Below are 20,661 nucleotides of genomic sequence, written 5' to 3' on the forward strand. Positions count from 1 at the left end.
CCATTCTTCGATAGCTTTTACTAAATTTGTGGGGGCAATAGGTTCTTAGATTCAATGCCAAAGAAACGTCAGATGGCTCTGGGAACTCAGAAATTCCTAAGACTGAGATTGTTGGAACTGCCTCGGCTTATCTCTGTATATACCAACAAGCTCCTCTTGAGTTGTAGCTTGTTATGGAGCGGTTCTGTTACTGCTTTGTGACAGTCCGAGTGGCATCTGTAATACTTTGTGCTGTGAGAATTTTGATTATCCTAATCTCTAATCAACGTGTTTTTGTCTATTTGGGTTGAAAAGTTGCTTGGAAAAGCAAATACGACTCCCTGATGGAATCGGTTACTGGCTTGGCCAAGAAACATGCTTCCTTAGCTTTCAATACATCTCAGATTGATCAATAACTAATGAGAGCTTCCGACATGTGCAATAAACTAGCCGCCGCTAATAATTGACATTTCGAGCGGAGGGCTTGAATCACAGGTTAGGACGATGTATTCGGGTTTTGTCAGGCATCATGTTGTTATAACGCCTTAATTTGATATTCCTTGTGGGTGGATTTCTCCTCCACGAAAGCTCTAAAATCTTCATCATCCACAAGCTGGGCCCTCTTGTTTCTTGAACAGGGGATGTTTCAATCATATGGCTCGTTCGCTGTTTTAGACTACCCTTCTGGTTTTCGCCCTTGAACTAATGCTAAATTTGGCAAAGGTTAAAGGTTGGTTGTTCAATGCAAGACAAGGAAGCCCTCTCCGAACTTTCATTTTACCCTATTCACTGGTTTGAATCATGTTTGGTGTTTCGCAGTTTGCTCCCGGTCCTAGCATCATGAAACTTTCGACTTTCTGCAGGCTTATGCACCCCATCTCCACGTTTTGGGTCAATATTTCAGACGACTGTGCTTCGGACGAAAGATCGAACAAGATAATCAGACTCTTTGCTGTCCGTAGGTCGTTTCTTATGATGTCCTTCTGCAATCTTCATAGTACTAGTGTTGGACTTAGTCACCGACTCAATGCCCACAACTCGGCACTGGAGCGTAGCAGACGATGGCGATTGCATTGCGTGTTTACATCGTATACACATACATGCCTCTTGTACACTTTCAAATATTTTCTCAGAGTAGTGACGGACGACCAATGCAGAGGCTAGCCCTATGCAAAATATCGCACCTTTTGCAACAGCGAAAGGCCAATATAATAAAGAGGATTGTCAATCGGGGGCCCACGTTTCCATATTCCCAAGCTAGATGATGTCGATAAAAGTCAGTAGCCCCTTGAAAACATCATCAGCAACGCGTTTGATTGGTTTGCGCACACATAATTGTTCAAACTGCTCCTCAGGGCTTTGTTCAACTTAACATAACTTTGTCGAGGCCTCACATGTTCGTCCGTTCTACGGCTGAGATCGACAAATAATGACATTCTTTGCCAAGTCAAGCGATCATACAAGGACGAGCGGGGTTGTGAGGTTACTATGAGGATTGAGGGTGCATCGTACAAGGGCATGGCTCCAACAAGTCTGTATGAGAGTTCGTGACCGTCATGCGCCTCGGCCGACTCATGGCCGCCACAAGAGTTCATGTGGTTGGGCAAAAGAGCCAAGACATCCCATCAGACATGTACCTGATGAATTCGGTAACTACGCCGAATCGCGATGATCGGTTCAGCGTCAACGAGACCATTGGGTCGCTTAGGAAACACCTGGGTCACCTGGACGAGCGACCGAGAAGGACCTAGCCCTCTAGCCAAGTCGGTAAAGGGAAATAAGACACTGCCGTCGATCTCGCGCAGCTATCCCCGCATGCACGGTCCGGGGAACAAACAAGGTTCAGCCCCTCCCGCAGCAAGAGAGGCAGATGAGCCAGTCGGATATGGCGAGTAAGCCTGCTGTTCCCCGCACCCAAGGGGAGATGTAAAAATACAAGACGTTTGCCTGCCTGAAATGATTTGTTTAACTGCGGGAGTCCGTCGACTTAGCTCAATACGAAGTGGCTGGGTTAATCGGAGGCCTTTTGGCCGCCTGTGAGGTGTCATGCGGTGACAGTTCGCCATGACAAAAACCGGATGATTTTGGCGTTCCCCTAATCGAAAGGACCTGTCGATCACTACTACCTCGTCCCATGAATAGCACGAGCATAATACCTAGGGTAAGCCCCCCTCATAGCGGCTACGCCTCAACATGGTGGAGCAGTTTGGGTTAGGGGAGGAGGGAATAGGTAGGTAGCTGGTCAGGAAGTACGATCCTCTGCAGGCAGATGCACCGCTTCTCCTTTTCCGCATCGCGCTTGAAGTAGCCGGCCGAAGATGCCAGGCCCACCGTAGTAGCAAAGCTGACGGACTTGTGGCCGCAAAGAAAGACATGATCGACAGACACAAGGTCTTGTGGCCAGCCATTTCCCCCTCTTCAGATGACCGCATCATGCAGCGCTTCTGTGGCACCCATCGAACGACTCCACGTGCTACACATAGTAATGATTACCTGGTGCTTATTTCAATGTTCTGGTTACTCACATGCCATCCGACAATCCAACCAACCAACACTACGTTGTAGCACTAGGGCAACTCCCGCGTCGTTTCCCCTCCGAAGCCAAGAGACCAAGACATGGGAAATTAAGGATTGCGACCGCCAATTTTTATTGTGTGGGGAACTAGCTCACCAGCGCGCAACACTGCATGCTTCTGCATGGCACGTCACTGCGAATCAACCCTGGCGCGGAAGGAACTTTCGAAAAGCTTGCGTTGTTTTTCTCCGTTCAAGCCAGTCTACATCCAGTCCACTTGACTCAATGCCGAGCCGTCCGGGAAGAGGTCGGCAAACCATCTGATGTGTTTGCTGAAGCTGTGCTCGCCGCAGGACTTGATACGAAGCTTATAAGTCGGTTGAATGTCAACGCTCGTCCCAACCAAGCAAAAGTCAAAACTTATTTTAATCAAGTCTTGAGTATAACAGGAGCATCTCCCCTTAGCGCTGTGACCCCTCTCGTTCGTGCTGTATCTCGCGTTCTCTGTATTTCACTCAAACTTCCGTGGTTATCTCGACTGCCTATTAGGACTGGCATTGCTCACCTCGGCGCCCTCTAGCATCCTTCAAGATGCGTCTTACGCAGATGCTCCTCTCGTCTGCGCTGACGGTGCTGTCTCTCACTGCCACTGTAAATGCCCAAAACGCGACGACAACTGCTGGAGGCTCAGCACCAACGACCGGGACCGCAGAGCCATACAAACTTCAGACTCCACCTCTCGACACGGAATGGACATCGCAGGTTGGAAAAAACCCGTGGCCGGAACACCCACGACCGCAGCTGCGCCGACAGAATTGGCTGAACCTGAACGGCATTTGGACTTACCGGGCTGCGAGCGGAGCTGATGATGTCAACCACCCACCCTCAGGCAGCGTATTGGACAGGGAGGTCCTCATCCCCTCGTGCATTGAAAGCGGACTCTCCGGTATTCAGGAGCTCGACGTTACTCACTTTTGGCTTGCAACCACTTTCAAGGTACCAAGTGACTGGGGAAATCAGTCAGTGCTCCTCAACTTTGAGGCCGTCGACTATGAAGCGACTGTGTTCATCAACGGCAAGAGGGTCGGGTTTCACCGAGGAGGATACTTCCGCTTTACAATCGATGCGACGCAGTACCTCAACCCCGGTGGTAACAATACTTTGTGAGTGACAAAATGTGCTTTCCTCTCCTAGATCGCAAACTGATACAACCATCTCTTCAAGGTTGGTGTTCGTCTTTGATCCAACGGATCAGGATGGCTATGTTGTTCCAATCGGCAAGCAAACGAGGACTCCTTCACACATATTTTATCGCTCATGCTCTGGTATCTGGCAAACTGTTTGGTTAGAGAGTGCTCCTCCAAACCACATCACCCAGTTGGACCTTTCCGCTGACCATCAAGGGCATGGTAAGTCACACCCGCTGAAACCAGTTCAACGGTATCGGTATTGTATCTAACCTCATATAGTGAACGTGTTTGTCCACAGCTCCATGAGCCCTCCATCGGAAGTGCAGATTGCTGTTATTGATAAAGACGGTAACACTGTCGGCCAAGGTACCGGAAATTCGGATACTGCTTTCAACTTTACCGTGTCATCGCCGAATGTCTGGTCGCCATCAACTCCTAATCTGTACAACATCACTGTGAGAATGGGCAACGATAACGTATCAAGTTACACCGGCTTCCGCACTATCTCTACTGGCATCGTTGACGGAATTAAGCGCCCTCTGCTGAATGGTGAATTCATCTTCATGTTCGGAACATTGGACCAAGGATACTGGCCCGACGGGCTTCATACGCCACCCAGCGTGGAGGCTATGACCTATGACCTAAAAGTTCTCAAGAACCTTGGAATGAATATGGTTCGCAAGCACGTAAGTACCTGGCCTTGGAATTTGATTTGAAAAACCTCTTGTTGACAACTTATAGATCAAAGTTGAACCCGATTTGTTTTATCACGCTTGTGACCAGCTCGGCCTGCTTGTCATCCAAGATATGCCAAGTTTAACAGCAAACTCTGCACGCCTGCCAAACGCTGAGCAGCAGGCTGAATTCGAGCGTCAATTACAGATAATGATTCAAGAGCACAAGAGCTACACCAGCATTGTTACATGGACTATCTACAACGAAGGCTGGGGCCAGCTGAGGAATGCGCCTTATCCCGAGGAAAGTCTTGTGGAAGTTGTCCGCAAAATTGATCCTACGAGACTCATCAACGCCAACAGTGGCTGGTATGATCATGGATTCGGGGATTATTCAGACAACCATCACTACGCCAATCCTCAGTGTGGCACGCCGTTCTACTCGCTTGCTTCATCTCCTTACGACGAGGCTCGCATCGGATTTCAAGGTGAATTTGGTGGTATTGGGCACAACGTGTCTATTGAACAGTGAGTCTATCGTTCGGCTATCACGATCGTTACTAGCGACTAACTCAATTGCAGCCTGTGGAACGTGCAACAGGCGATTGACACGATCAACCAGACCTACGAAATTGACGAGAACCTCGAGGCCTACAACTATCGTGGCCGAGTGCTCCTGAGGGAATTCCGTGAGCAAGTTGAAATGTACGCGTGCAGCGGTGGCGTCTGGACCCAGACGACCGATGTCGAGGGCGAGGTCAACGGCTTAGTCACATATGACCGCCGGATTCTCAGGCCCGACCTTGCACAGTGGCAGGTTGACATCAAAAGCTTGTTCGACGCTGCGAAAGCCCGGAGCGGCCCTGTGAATGGTACTATGTAAGCAGTGACAGCCGCTTGTCGGTTTCGAGTTTCACTATAAAGTTTAGGGGAATCAATAATGCTAAGGGTGGATACCGCAATAAACAGTCCAAACGGGAACCAGGGTCAAATAAGATTCGTACAATCCTCCTAACCGCTTGATGAACAAGTATCGACCGGTTTCTTTGAGTTCCTTTGCCGACAATGAAATGAAGTCAAAGAAGATCGACTGTGTGGCAAGTTTCAATAGGTGGTCCTGGTGCTGGTAAGTGTTTCGTGCGTTTTCTGCAGCGACGGCGTAATGCGTCGATGGCGCTGAGCGTCTCCACCTAAATCTTTGGGCGATAATATCATCTTGCATGCAAGGAAGCAAGAATGCAGGAATCGAAAGTCTCCCGCTGGCTGGGATGCCTGGTTGTGGGCTGGTTGCGGCGTAGTTTAGCGCATGCTCTAGACTTGGAATAGACCAACTTTGAATTTATCGTGGCTTGCAGTGCGCTTAACTTTTGTTCTTCCCTCCTTACACAGTGGATGGAGGTAAGCTACCGGCTACCCATAACCACATAATCACGCGCAGGCTGCCTGAGATGTTCAGAATTGAGAACCGCCATTATAGTTACAACTGGAGCTTCTGCAAGCTCATAATCTTATCCAACTGGTTTCCTAACATGCAGTCGTCTCATCGTGGCTTCTACCCCCTTTTCACTTTCAGTGTGTAAAAAGACATGGTCGACATCACTTTTGCAGCGAAGAGCTCCAATTCTTCGAAAAAGAAGAAGTTTCTAAGTAATCCAACAATGGGTAATTGTTGAGAGTATATCTGTCATCTTTGATTCCAATCACGAGATGAATGATCATGTATCGGACATTGTAATTCAAATCTTAGTGTATTCAAGTTTCATCCTGACTTCCTCGGTGTCACGACTGGTCATTTTCTGTTTCCTGCTGATGTTATAAGCCCTGCTGCCCACTTACTTTGATAGCCGTGTTAGGATCAGCCTTTCAAGAAGGTTTGAAATGACTAAAGCTTGAAAAGGGGGTTTCCCGCGGTTTCCGGACGCAAATCATTTGCGACAAAGTCCAGCTTTCAACTTCGTCGAATCACACGAATTTAGTCAGCCTTCTTGTGGATAAAATCACGAATGGTTAGAAGGCAGGATCAAGGGGGGGGGGAATCAAACAATGCAAGTTTATCTTGCAACCCAGCGGCTGTATGGACCTTGTGCTCATCTGCAACAAAGCATCTTTTGTCAACACGCCTTCACAGTAAGTTCTTTTACTCCCAGAAATGTTCCTTCAAGATGAGATCTAATTTGGCTGGGACTTCGAAAAGGGTTTTCATTTTGGTTAGCAGCTTTCTAGTATGTAGCACGGTTCTCTAGCTTGAAGGTTAATAAATGAACTAGAAAGAGGGTAATAAGCAAACGAGTGGGGGCAGAATCAAGACGAGTCGCGTTACCAAAAAATACGAAAACTCAAGACTGCCAGCCGGATTTCACTAACCGCAAGGAAATGAGCACAGTGTTAGCCAAAGCGCACTAAAACCCCAGCGAGCACGATAAGTATTTAAAATCCGTTTGTTCCGTTGGAACAGTAGGACATAACCTCTTCACCTCGTTGTCTCAAGCATTGATCACCATGGGTTTACTTACGCTCATTTTCTCGTCACTCATTTTCACTCTGGCCCTAGGTGCCCCTGCCACTACTAGTGGCTCAAACCTAGGCAGGGATCTTCTCCTTGCCCAATCTCTCAAGCAAAAAATCATTGGACCGGAAGGCATAACGAAGAGCTGGACTGGAAACGATGTCTGCAAGTTCCACGGCTTCTATTGCGATAAAAACCCGGATACCGGCACCGAGGCCGTTGCAAGCATCGATTTCAATGGTTTTGGTCTGTATGGAGAACATCTGTCGCTGGATGGCTTCCTCGATAAGATGACGGATCTGGCCCTCTTCCACGCCAACTCCAACAATTTTACGGGATCATTGCCAAATGACCTTTCAGCGCTTAAATGGCTTTATGAGATTGACGTGAGCGGAAACAAGCTTTCTGGTCCCTTCCCTAGAAGCGTCTTCGATATCGACCTGACTTTGCTGGACCTACGCTTCAACGAATTCTCCGGCCCGATCCCCCACGAGGTGTTCAATCTCAATCTGGAAGTCCTTTTTCTCAACGATAACAAGTTCTCGGCCAGCATTCCCGACAACATTGGATCTTCTCCAGTTAGCTATCTTACTTTGGCAAACAACAAGTTCACCGGCACCATTCCTCAATCAATTGGAAACATGAAAAACATCCAGGAGATTTTGCTGCTAGGCAACAGCCTCTCGGGATCTATTCCAAGCAAATGGGCCACTCAGAATCTAACGCTTTTTGATGCCAGCAACAACAAACTGTCAGGATCCGTTCCAGAAGAGTTATGCAAACTGAAAAACTTGGAAGTCCTGAACCTGTCTAACAACAACTTGAACGGCACCCTTGGGCCCGCTTGTGCTTCTCTGGTCAAAAAGAAGATACTGGTTGTGTCTAACAACTGTATTCAGGCGGCCAAGGACCAAAAGCCTGCAAGCCAGTGTCACTTCAAGAAGTAGAAACTCGAGAACTGCGTTTCCTCTGGGATGTCGATCGGAAAAGCTCTCTGTGAGATTCGTGATGTAAACAATGCCAGTTCATTTAGAAACAAGATGAATTTTCACGACTCCCCTCGTCACCAAATGCGGTGTGATTCAGACTAGATCTTCCTCAAAGCACCATAAAACCCAAACAATGTATCACGCCCGCAGTTTTCAATTCTTTCAACTAAAATAAATTTCAGCAGAGTATTGAAAATCATACTGAACCATCTTTCTTTATCATGCAGGCGGATTCTTATGAATCTGGGTTGCCTACGTGAGTATATCGCCTAGCGGAAACAAAAGTTTTTGCTGCATCAGAATGCGATCAGACGATGAATGCAAAGCGCTAGCGCAACGTAATCAAAGCTAAGAAAATGAATCAAAGATTCGATTCACAACAAATATATATATATATATATGAGCAAATACCTTGTTCACCGTCGCTAGATTCCAGTCGAATCTACGGCGAGTTCACTAAGCCAACTAACATCTAAGATAAGACACAACCGCGCAGTCCATGTGAAATTCTTGAACAATAACTAGACCGGACAACTGAGTTTTTAAGATCCGCTCGTTATGACTTTCGAATTCTCAGATTGGGACAGAAAAAACTGGTGTTTGGGTCGTCAAGCATTGTAATGGGGGCAGAGTTGATTGTCTTAATTTATTACAAGGTTTTATGGCGTTGGATGCTTGATTACATTGTGCTTTTTGGATAATATAAAGAAAAGACTGGCGAGGAAAAAACTCCCATTACAGTTTCTCTCAGTACTTCCACGTTTTTTCCGATTTCTTTACTTCAAGCATCGGGACTTTAGAACATAAGCCTGTGGAGGATTCATATCGCGCCAAGTGTAAGATATTCTCTGCCTACAGTCTTCCCCACAGTCTCAAAGCAAACCCTAACTGTTTCAGTTTGACCTTTGAGACTGGAGATTATCCAGAAGGATACCGAGACTTCTTAAGGGACGGGGTTCCCAAGATCGCACTCATCAACTGGCATCCCATGAGCGTCACAATCTTGTTCAATCATTTGGCCCTTCTGGTGGCTGTAGAGATCATGCGTTCAACTCCTGCATGATACGATGACATGCATGGCCACGGGTTCAAGGTTTATGAAGTGAACAGAGACGATGCGGACGTGAGCATTACATCATCCTCGATGCATCAGCTTATTGAGTCGAATAATTTCCATCGGTTGGGAAACGTCTCTTTAGTATCGAAAGACGCACCTTCACTGTGGAGTCGTGCTTACACGGCTCTGTGCGACAAGCGTGCGCAGCTGGTGGACTGATACGAGATACTCCTTTTTAAGAACTGGAAGAGCATATTATGTTTTTATCATCGGTAGTCCCTACTTGCTAAACACTTATACTAGCTACTAGTGTGTCTTTGTTTCTCGGCGTGTTGAGTGTTTGAGTACAGGTCAGGTGTACCGTCTTGCGTGCCACAGTGGCTGAAGATACCTAGCGACACCATGGGCTGGGCGCATGCCGCTGCTAAACATGGAGCTAGCTGTCTAGCAGCAGCAGGATCAATAGAAGGGACTTGCACATTAACCCGCACCATATCTCTCCAATGACATGCCCCACGTTCTGCGCTGGAGAAGCATCTCGTTTATACTTTGCCAAGACGAACGGTCAGCTAGGCCGACGGCGCCCAGAGCGCATCGTTCACCACGCTGTGCCCCCCCATCTCTTTCTCTATCTCTTTCTCGGCTGATAGATCGTTGCCAGGAGTCATTGACCAACCATACACGATATGTAGATCTAATATATGTAGGTGGACACACATACAGATTCAAACCCTACATAGCCACATTGGTGTTATGCCTGTATCAATCATTCGTGCCACATCTAAAGCAAGATCCAGGGAAGTTCGGACAGCAACTCTGGGAGAAGGTCATGATATAAGATCGCTGCCTTCCCGCTCCGTAAACCTTCATTCATTACACATCGACTCCAGTACCGACCTCTCAGACCTCTCACCTCTACACGAAGCCTTCTACAAGAACAGATCAACAATGCAGTCCCTCGCCCGTTCTCTTGCGCTTCTCGCGATTCACGTTGCTGTGGCATCAGCGATAGGAAACCTTTGTACATATGCGCCCAAATACCTCGAACTTGAACAAAACTGCACTTATACATGCGTAAGACAGCTCGTTCAACGAACTCGTGGTAGATGCTAATTTCCTTCTAGCAAGATGGCCGAACTTATGGCGGAAACTGTGGTTATGGCGTCGATGGCTCGACTATCACCTGCAATTCAGATGAAGATTAGGTCTGCCTTGGGTCATCAAGCACCAAATCAAACCAAAGTGCAAGGAGCTTGTTGAGAGGCTGGTTGCGAAATTTGTTTCTATGCTTACTGGATGGAGAGCAGAGAGCAGGGTATGGCGTATCACTACTTGATCCGCCGCTGAGAGCGGGCACAGGAATTAGGATAGGTGTTTTGCTTGGGAATTTTTACATTATCGCTAAGCTGCTGCGCTGTATGTTGGTTGAATGTACTCATATAACTACATTCGTCTAAAGCTCTATAGACAGTGGGCCGTGAAAGCCCGAGAAACGCCGGGAAATGGTCGTTCGGGAAATCCGTGCAACCTAAGAGACAGTAAACAGAAGCCTAGAGAGATTATACGTAATGTATATCTTCTTTGTGCAGGCCATGTTCTGCGTGACTGGGTTTCTAATTGCCTAATTGATAAGATCTTCGCCTGAGACTTTCGAGTCGGCATAATTCTCCGACGTTTCAATAGACAAACCTGTTGTATCATCCGACTTCCACCACCGAAGCCACACACAGTACGGGTACTTTCTGTGCTGAACCTGTTCCTCCACAACCTCCGTCCGTCATCCTGTGCCCAAACAGTCACCCATCTCGAGTTAGAGCTAGGCCATATGGCATAACTCAATGGGATGAGGACAAAGACCATTCTGAGAATCGAATCAGCACCAATCCTGACAAGTTTCAGCCTCAACTCAAGACGATGACCGATCAGGGCCTCCTTCACGGAGATAGAATGTAAACCGTATATACTGTATTCAGCCATAATTCTGTTTCAAAGGACCAGGCTGCACAGGCTGCAAATATTGCTCAATATATCTAGGCTATAAAAGGTCTTGTCAATGAGGCTATCAAGGTGTCTTCTGAGGCATCCCTCACTTGGCGGGTATCTGTGCCCTACTCCCGCTGTAACGAATCCAAGCGCGGCAGAGGAGACCAACCGCCGTGACTTGTCATATCCTACCTTTTGAATCTGCTACATTTTCAAGGTCAAACATCTCCTATGGCCGGAGGACTTACATTACCTGGGCTTGCGAGTGGAATTTGATAGCCATGTTGCTGAATTCTTCTGGGGCATATTTGCGTTTTAGATTAAGACTATTCTCTGATTTTACTAGAGGGGATTTGCCTATTTGGGTTGCGATATGATTTGTTACGACGATTGGGAAGGAGTGCCTTCTAAGACCAAGGAACGGGAGCGGGTTGTATGGGGAAAATCTAGCACTTTGAATACCATTGCTTTGTGGGACACCTTGGAAGCTGTTAACTGGGCGGCATAGTAATAGTATAATGACATATAATTACTACTCTTGGCTGTGAAGGATTGGCTTGATTTCTTGAAACAACACTGCGATATTTTGATTGAGCGACTTATAGAGCTCAAGCTCCAAAGGTTTGTTATATACTAATCAGTTATGGACCTATTCCAACGCTTTCTAGCCAAATGCTTGAGGATTACTCTTTATAACGTATTCGAAGATGCATTACGTATATCTTTATGCACTTCAGCTCAAATCTGCTTGTGGTAGCAGCTTCCTTTTTGGTCTTCCGCATTTTTTCTCTTATACTATCATTATCGCCCTCATAATGGGATGCTGATAGTTTGTAATGCCTTATTTCAGTTCAGAAGTTGCATGTAACATACGCACCTTTCTGTGCTTCTACTCCATGGCTGCGTCTTATTTTGATCATCCGCAAACGATTACCATGCAGTAATGTCCGTCCGTACCTAGTTTACGCATGAAAACCCGATCGCATTAAACTTGGTTGCTCATTTATTGCCGTTGCATTCGAAAACGCGAGCATCGAGCGATACGACGGCATCCATATGCATAGTCGCGCAGCTTCTGACTCAGTGAGACTAGCCCGTAAAGGGAATATTCGGCCGGGCAAAAGCTTGCTTATATTGAACACGAAGATCCGGGGCTCTCGTTCTCGGCCGCGCCCACCACCTATCTAAGACGGGTCCTTCGGCCGATCATAAGGTTGATTGTTCAAAACAAACAGGCTTGACGAGGTTTTACATATATAAGACACAGTGAATTCACTCTCAGGGTTTCATCATCAGCACATTCTGCATTATCCAGTCACTGACTTGTGTTACGTACGCTCGCTACCCCACGACCGCTTTCACACGGTTGCTTGTTCGGCACTTAATACCGTCCGTCTCCTATAGCTGCTCTTAGGTACCCAACGAAACCCCGCGATATCCGTCCTCGCACACTTACAACCCAACAACCCCATCATGCGTCCCCTTCAGATGCTCGTCACCTTCACCAGCGTTGCTGCTGGGATCTCGCTGCCGAGCATGCTCCAACCCCTATCGATAGAGGAGCGACAAGATTCGTTGAAGGGATGCCCGGCCGACAAGCCACCCACCAATATCACACTCTGCAGCCCCGAACAACCATCCAATTACTGCCAGTGCAATAAGGGTCATCTTACCGCTTATTATTTCTGCGGTGACCCATGGGCGAATCTGACCATTGAATATAATCCCATCTATCCGTCAGCGGTCTACTCTGCCCGCGAATGCAACGGCGATTACGTGAGTCAACTACCCTTTCCCTTCACCAAACTTCTGAACCGAGAAGAAAGCTGCGGCACGATTGGCAGTAAAAGCACGCCCTTGAAGAAGATGAGCTAACTGAGTCTTTGCAGTACACCTATTGTACCATTACATGCCCTTGTATCTTGGCGGGTGCCGTAAGTCCTTAAATGTATCGAGGAAGCGGTCTAGACTTATATTGAAGTCCTATGCAATAAAATACATAGACGCCTGTACCGGAAATGACAAATCAATGAGGTGGGAAGGAAAGTGTAATGCTAGGAGAAAACGAATTGGTATTTACACTTTGATATGGAAATCAGTGAGTGTGATCTGAACTTCGAGTGCCCTGGCCGAATCGATGGTTGAAGGTAATTTTGGTTCGTGAAGTAAAAACGGCTTGGTTTTGCATCTTCGATGGACAGCGTTCTCAAGCCCCATAACCATTGGTCAGGACAACTAGCCTGGCCCTATGTCCGAGAAGGCCCATGAGAGTCCAGTTTACATAAGTCGGTGCTCAGTCACTACAGGAATAGATGATTCCGTTGAGGTCCGTTCCTTAAACATACTCGCCGGATAATACAAGTGATGTTTGTTTTCGCTACTTGACAAAATACACAGGCAGATCCTTTTAGCCTACGGGGAAGATGAATCAAAAAAGACATGGGCGTTTTATTTTTACCAAAAGACTCGGGCTAGTCGCCTTATTCAACGACTTTGAAGTGGCTAGCCTCAGACGCTGTTCAAAAGAGGCTTGGCTTACAAGTCTCGGAGGCTTCGGCGTTCACCCTGGTTCGAGCGTCAGGAAATCATACCAAGACTTCAACAAGGCACCCTTTGAACAGCTAACAAGGCACACGCGTCTCTTCTTCGAGCAGAGATTTGATAAACTTCACATCACCTTTAGTCGCTGGATCGTGTAGACTTCCTCTTTTTCTTGATATGTATCCGATTCAATCTGTTGAGGAGTCAACAGCGAAATGCCATCGTCTCAAGCTTCGAAATGTGTGGTTCGAGAGACCCAGAAGAACATTGTTGACTGAACCGATGTTTGATTGCCGGACCGTGTTCGCGAGTGATGTGTTTTTACCATTGGTTTCATGTCGAGGAGCTATTACGCTAGAGATTGCTAATAAGCAATACGTAGTGTATCGAACCGTAATGCATGAACTTGCATCTGAAAGAGCCCCTTGTTCATTAGATGAAGACCATGCTGCCTAGGTATGTGGCCCCTCACCGACCTTTGGCGCAGCTTGATTTGTAGAATTGTTGTTAGTGAAGATTATTCTGTAGTTTATGAGACTTTGCCCTCTTAAGAATAGTGCCGTGTATTCTGATGCTTCTCTCTTTATGGAGTTTATTTCCCCATCTGATTTCGATACACATCCAGTTCTATAGTGGACCATACACGTGATATCCTCCCATGCTCAAGTTGATACATGACATGCTCATGAAATTTGACAGACTTGCCATTGGGCTTCGCTCCTCCCCATTCCTTGACCGGCGTTCCCGTGAACTCCAACCTCGTCACGATTTGTTGAGTCTTTTCGTCGGCGAAAAGCTCTTGGACGTTGAAGTGAAGCCCCTGGATAGCGTCCTGGCTATCGCTGATCAAAGGTATGTACTCGGCAACCGTGAGCTCGCGATTGTTGTGCTTGAGCTTTGCCTGGCAGAATTTATCAAATTCTTGTGTCATTGTCTTCTCATTTATGCTTTTGATATAGCTCCGGTAGAATGACTTGAGTTCAGCCGATGTCTTCAACGACGATAGTTGGCTGTTGGACGAGGAGGAGGAGAGCGGTGTTGATGGCGCTGCTGGCGCCCGGTTTCGGAGCCTATCTTCGTCTCGCACTGTTTGCCACGTAGAGAGAAGGTTGTCTGCAAAGTTGGCGAGAACGATTTCCTGATATTCGAAGGCGTTCGGGTGATCTTCGAGAGTCACACGGTTGATGAGACGTGCGGCGATACTTTTTGTGCTGACATCAACAAGGATCGCATCGATTTTTACTTTCTTTGTGCCTCTTCTCCCTGCAAGGTCATTCAGCAGATGATCTCGAAAACCATGCCTTGGCAGTGACACCTCATTGATAATAACCGTCGGTTGGAGACGCTTTTCCAGCCCCTGCCATCTCTCTGCGTTTTGATCCTGGATTATGTTACGGAAGAAGGTTTCGGGGTTGTCATCGGAGGAAACCATGACGGCGGTGGAGTTTTGGTGATCACCCAAGCAAAGAAAACTAGCTGATGCTTGATGAGCGCGAAATAAAGAGACCCGAGACGGACGAGACGGATGTTGATGGTGCTCGATGATCGACATCGCGCCCTTGGTAAATATAGAATGATGCGGGGTTGACCAAGCAAGCGATTGAGTACGAGCGGGGTCTATCCTGTGTCCGATGCACCGCAATCCGGCCGGTCGGGTTCAGTGCAGGCGGGGTTAAGCGGCCGCACCGGGCTGCTTTTCAGGGTTGATCGTCGGAACGCGACTGGGGACTCGAGCCTGATTGTGCACGATAACAATATCACAAGGAACGTCGCCTGAGGCCGAGACCGTAAGGGAATATGTATAAATTCAGGCACGAGAAGCGAAATGTAGAGTTGTTGCACTGGTGTCATAGATTGAACCGTATCCGCGAGAGCGACGCAATCAAAACACAAAGCGTTTTTGGGCACCTCGTACTGGAATCAAGCGTGCTCAGTGCTCGCCCTCAACATGCGTATACCAGACCCACAGCCCCGTGAGAAGAGCCACAACCTCCCATCTCTCACCGAAGGCCCCCTTGAGGCCTCGTCCCATGAACGAGAACTTGAGCCCTTTGGTCAGGCTCGTCATGTTCGTCGCAAGGATTGCAACGACCTCGTGCCCGTCGCTGGTGAAGCCGACGTCCCTCTCGCTTCTGCTTCCGCCAGCAGCTGGGGCAGCCGGGGTGGATAGCCGCACCAGCTTCCACCCGTACGAGAAGGTCTTTCCAAGCTCCTTTACCTCGCTCCCGCGACTGTTCCGCCATTGGAATTTCTCCTCCCTTGGTTCCGTTCCCGTTGCCTTCCCTCCAACAGTCACTGAGAAGATGCTCGCCGACGATTGGTCCACCTTGAAGGGAATACCGCTTATCTCCGTCTCATAAGGGCGTGTCTCGCCGCTGTCTGGCCGAGGCAGTATCGAGACTTTCGCAGGCACGCTGGCCATGGCTGTCCAACTCTTCCCGATCGTCGCGAGAACGGGGTGTTTGTCGGAAGGCCCATCGTACAAGATGATCTCTCGCTGTTTACTGCGGAAACCTGACCGCGGAGAGGCAGCAAAGAGCCTTTCCTCCGCAGTGGGGCCAAGGAGAAAGGTTCTTGTGAAGGCCCATTGGAAGTAGCCGTTCAACGTGGGCGGGAATTTGCTCGTCGCCGCGATGAGGGTAGCAGATGTTGAAGGGCCGGCGGCGGCGTTGTCATAGGACGGTGCGTCATATTCCGGTAGCGCAGCTGGAGCGGCATTCGGGACGGCCTCCTCATAAGACGGTGGTGCGAGTTCGCCATCTTCGGCTACTAGGCTTGGTGGTTCTTTTTCTTTTTCCGATGGGTACGGCATGGTTTTTGTCGGCGAGGTTGTAGCCTAGAAGATGGACTCCGAATCCGTCTCGCGGCTCGATGCCAACATTTAGTATCTTTCTGTCGCACAGGCAGCAAGATAAAAAACAGTGCTCCAATGGAGCAAACCGAAGCGGTCTACGGTATTTGCTCGATTGGATCACCACTACTGCTGTGGACCGGGAAATCCTTTGGCGATCTTTTCCAACGACAGTTAACCCCGACGGCTAAGCCACGATTGCCGTCAACGCCCTTGTGGAACCGGAATCCACCGGGGCTTCGGCCGAGATCCACTCGGTCGGAGGAGAATCACGTGACGGAATCAGAGCCCGGAGCGGCAGTTAGCGTGGAACCTACGGACTGGAAGGTTCGGGGGAGATGGCCGGAGCGTCGATGAGCGAGTCGCTGGCATGCCGTCTGTGCCTTTCAGTGTGTCCTGGTCCTACCGTTGGCGTTTGGGTCGTACTATTGCTGCCTTGAATGCACTCAGCATCAAGGTGCATGCATTGCATTGGCTTGGCACAGCTGAGCGGTCTCTCTGGCGTGACCCCCTAGCCGGTGACTGTTGGAGGCAAAATTACCTCGAACAGCAGGGGTCAGGAGGGCAGCCTGGTTTCGGTCTTACTCACCAACACAACCCACCTGGTTTGAGAGCCCAGAGAGCCAGGACAAGGCCTCGATGCCTCCGTGACAGCGAATAACGACCACCAACAGGGGTTGGTACTTGACTCGGTCTCCCTCTATCCTGGCCAAATCCAATTAGCAGCACGCGAAAGAGACGAACATCTCCCGTTATCCAAGCCCAAAGCCCAGCGTCCAGGCACAAGTGCATCGTTTCAACTCGGCTAAATGTCCAACGGGGAGACCAAACCGAGCAGCAAGCTTCCCCGCCCTGCCACAAACCCCCAGCACCGACTTGGCCTAGTCTCATAGTCCAGGCGCAGGAACGCGCCGCTAAAAGCTGACGAGCGCTGCAAGTGGGCGCCGCCGTTCCCCTTTTCGTCTCCTCTGGCCGTCCTTCAGCCCGCCCCGAAGCCCTACGAGATTGAGTGTGCTGGCCTCCCCGCGCTCCAAGCTTCCTCTTCTCCATTCTCCCACGATCCTGCGAAAAGGCTGCGACCCCCCCAGATTGGCTGCCGTGTATGACACCCAATCTCACCGACCAGGGGCACTGCGAACTCTCGCGAAGCTGCAAATTTGATTGCTCGCATGCAAGCCACCATACCGTGCTGCCCGTCGAGGGCAACCACAGGTGTGTGTATACTTGCCGGATGAAGTCGCCCGCGATCCAATGCCACCCGTTTCTTTATTGCTCGATAGGCCCCACGCGTCCGAGTTCTAGGCCCGAATCGCCGTGATGCCGACATGGAATGGAAGGGTGAAGTAGGATCGCGTAGCTTCTTTTAATGTCGCCCTTGTCCTGTGCCACGCCCAAACATTTGATCTGGACCCTTTCCCTTTTGTCTATTCTTCCTCGGCTTCATGAGACTAGCTGCTTGCAGGGATCCTTTGACGGCCTTTGTTTGCTTAATGCGCAGGACATTGCAGGTTGCCATAATCGCAAAAGTCACTCTTTAAATCTCCATCTTGAATCATCGCTTCTTTCACTCCTGCTTCTCCGCTGCAAGCTTCTCATAGCGGAGGCGCAGAGTCGCGACAGAACAGAAGATGATGAGGCCATCTAGACGCGCATTCCTGGCTGCCGCGGCATCGGCGGTGTTGGGCGCCTCTGTCGTCGTAGCACAGGGACTAGAAGAGGTCCTCGGGAAGCAGGCAAATCTGACGACCTTCCGCGGCCTAGTCAAGGTACGAACTCAACTTACTCTCGAAGCTCTCCGCGGCTCGTCCGGGCGCGGACGCTCCCAATGTTCGAGACATGTGCCTCGCATGCGCAAAGCAGCCGTTGACCCTCGGTCCCCGTTGCCCTGTTGTCTCGATGCCAGAACCTCTCTTCCGACCAGGTGCAGCTGACAAGTTGAGCCACAGGATCACGCAGAAGTTTTCTCGAGATTGCCCAAATCGGGCGTCACAGTATGTTTATCTCTCGCATCTCCCCTCTCGCGGTCTGTAAACTCTGGTGCGGGTCGAACGGACGGATCACGATGCCTGTGGCCGAGAAAACGGACGGCCCAAGCATAGACATCACACAGCTCCCGAGGACACCAGACCGAATTTCTGACAAGAACGCTAGATCCTTGCCCCTAGTGACTCGGCATATCTAAAAGGGCAGGGCTGGGACTTGAACAGGGACGACATCCCATTCGCGTTGCAGTACAGCGTCCTCAACGGCAAGGTCTCTTTCGATGCTCTGCTGCCTGGCAACTCGACGATCCAATCGACCCTTCTCACGGACACGCGCTTTTCCAACGTCACAGATGGCCAGCAGGTTTTGGTCACCAAGCAGCCCAACGGCGACGTCGTCGTGACATCGGGTGTGGCGTCGCGCACCACCGCGCTAAAGACCGACATTCCCTTTGATGGCGGTCTCATCCAGGTCATCGACAGTTTGATGGTCGCGCCCGCCCGCCTCGAGACGACCGCCCGTGACGCATACAAGGAGTTTACGTCCTTCCTCGGTGCCCTCTACACGGCCGACCTCGTCACCGAGTTCGCCGAGACGAAAAACGTCACCATCTTCGCCCCAAGAAATGCCGCCTTCCAGCAAGTCGCTGCCGCACTGTCAGGGATGAGCAAGGAGGCTCTCCGCCGCGTGCTGCAATACCATCTAGTGCCCTCGGTCGTGGCGCAGGCTTCGTCCTTGGCCAACCAGACCAAGCTCGGCACCGCGGTTGACGGGAAGAGCATCGACATCACGCTCTACAACAACGACATCTTTGTCGATTCGGCACGCATCATCCAAACCAACATCCTCGTTGCCAACGGTGTGATTCAGATGATTGACGCCGTGCTCAACGTCGATGCGCAGAACGTCGTGCCCAACGTGACGGCCGTCTCGCAGGTGCCTGTTTTCACGATCACGGGTACGGCGGAGACGGGGAGCGCCGCCCCGACACCGTTCGTCTCCGCACTGCCATGCACGGCGAGCTGCCCAGTGACCGGCGGCGGGAGTGGTGACGTTGGGGCCGGCAGAACGGCAACTGGTGGTGTGGCACAGAGTTCCAGCACGGGAGGCGCTGCCGCGGCGCGGTGCACCGGTGGCTTGGTAGGTGCCGCCGCGGGAGCGGGATTGAGTTTCGCCATGGGGGTGATGGGACTGGAGGGCTTGGGTGTCATCGTCTGAGGCGGTGGGAGGCAAAAAACACAATGCATGAGGGCAGGGAAGGCGTGTTGCGATAATGTTGAAGAGACGGTGGGAGGGTTCGGGTGAGGGGGCTCTTTGCCGCCTGCGGGCAATACAGCGTAGAGGGGGCGCAGTGTGCTACACCATCTGGACGGAGAGTAGCGGATGCTGAGATACCCGGGCATGATTTGAGTGAGCGAACAGCCGAGCGGCTATAGAGACTTGTTTGCTTGTTTACTCTTAGTCTCTTCTAGAAGCAACGATTCGCCTCCAGATGTGAAGTACAGAAGAGGACGGCCTCGCATTCCCACTGGTTGGGTGAGCGAACACTGATCGGCAAACATCTCACTTGGCGTCTCCAATCACGCCGGGCGTTGCGCCGCACCATGGCCTAGAGTTTCGCAGTTTTACCCTTTCTCGAAAGCTTCGGTGTTGGAAGGAAGAGAGTCAAACGGGTAATTAGGCTTGTTCCGCGGCAGCGGGGTAGAGGCGCACAGAGTGCTCAGAGTGCCTGGAGTGACAGAAACGGGCACGACGCTTCAACAAGAGTTATGCTTTTTTGACCGTTCTGCTTGGGAGGCCATCAGTGCGTCTCTTCCTTCCTCGCATATTTCCTCGCAAAACCCTTTGACAGATTGCCAGTGAGCATGGCGTCTGTCTGTTTGTCAACAGGTAAGGTTTGAAGGAGCAATAGGGCTGTTTGATTGCCAGTGAAGAGGGGGGCAGAACCGTGCTGGCGCCGGGCGACTACCGATACTAACGAGAAAACACGCGACTCGTTCCTTGCAAATGCAACACATGGTCTAGCGTGCTCAGAGTCAGTTGAAGTATGGTGGTGCGGATGTGTGTCCTCCGGCAGATCTGCTACAGCAGGGGGAGGGCTGCCAAGCAAAATTCCAAAGTGCGAGGCGGCGAGTAGCTTTCATGGCCGCGGGGCAGGAAGGCTGATACATCTGCCCAGAGATGAAGCTCTGGCGGGATGAAAAGATGGTGGGCAGAGGAGGGGAAACTGCGGGAAAGAAGAGGCCACAGCACACGAGCTGCGGACAACAGTCGTAGTCGACGCCGTCACATCTAGCCCGGTAGACAGCCGGTGTACTATGTAGGCAGTTGTATAGTAGTGTGTGTTGGATTGGATGTCAAGGATGGCCTGACCAGATCTTCAGACAGATTCT

General features: G+C 50.0%; 5 protein-coding genes across 5 annotated transcripts; 3 read left to right on the forward strand and 2 right to left on the reverse strand.

Moving 5' to 3' along the window:
• Positions 1–3,085: 3,085 nt before the first annotated feature.
• Positions 3,086–5,241, forward strand: ColSpa_00572 (beta-galactosidase; the record flags this gene model as incomplete). Its single annotated transcript, XM_049266784.1, has 5 exons — positions 3,086–3,657; positions 3,719–3,903; positions 3,964–4,370; positions 4,426–4,886; positions 4,941–5,241. 5 exons carry the CDS (start codon positions 3,086–3,088, stop codon positions 5,239–5,241), a joined length of 1,926 nt encoding a protein of 641 aa, XP_049122741.1.
• Positions 5,242–6,857: 1,616 nt separating this feature from the next.
• ColSpa_00573 (uncharacterized protein) lies at positions 6,858–7,811 on the forward strand (the record flags this gene model as incomplete). The annotated part of the gene is made up of 1 exon (XM_049266785.1): positions 6,858–7,811. One exon carries the CDS (start codon positions 6,858–6,860, stop codon positions 7,809–7,811), a length of 954 nt encoding a protein of 317 aa, XP_049122742.1.
• A 6,215-nt stretch (positions 7,812–14,026) lies between these two features.
• On the reverse strand, positions 14,027–14,866 carry ColSpa_00574 (uncharacterized protein; the record flags this gene model as incomplete). Its single annotated transcript, XM_049266786.1, has 1 exon — positions 14,027–14,866. One exon carries the CDS (start codon positions 14,864–14,866, stop codon positions 14,027–14,029), a length of 840 nt encoding a protein of 279 aa, XP_049122743.1.
• A 498-nt stretch (positions 14,867–15,364) lies between these two features.
• ColSpa_00575 (uncharacterized protein) lies at positions 15,365–16,246 on the reverse strand (the record flags this gene model as incomplete). The annotated part of the gene is made up of 1 exon (XM_049266787.1): positions 15,365–16,246. One exon carries the CDS (start codon positions 16,244–16,246, stop codon positions 15,365–15,367), a length of 882 nt encoding a protein of 293 aa, XP_049122744.1.
• Positions 16,247–17,913: 1,667 nt separating this feature from the next.
• On the forward strand, positions 17,914–19,486 carry ColSpa_00576 (fasciclin-like arabinogalactan protein; the record flags this gene model as incomplete). Its single annotated transcript, XM_049266788.1, has 2 exons — positions 17,914–18,051; positions 18,437–19,486. 2 exons carry the CDS (start codon positions 17,914–17,916, stop codon positions 19,484–19,486), a joined length of 1,188 nt encoding a protein of 395 aa, XP_049122745.1.
• Between the last annotated feature and the right edge of the window lie 1,175 nt (positions 19,487–20,661).

Source organism: Colletotrichum spaethianum (assembly GCF_022836535.1).
Source record: "Colletotrichum spaethianum MAFF 239500 DNA, contig01, whole genome shotgun sequence".
Taxonomy (NCBI): Eukaryota; Fungi; Ascomycota; class Sordariomycetes; order Glomerellales; family Glomerellaceae; genus Colletotrichum; species Colletotrichum spaethianum.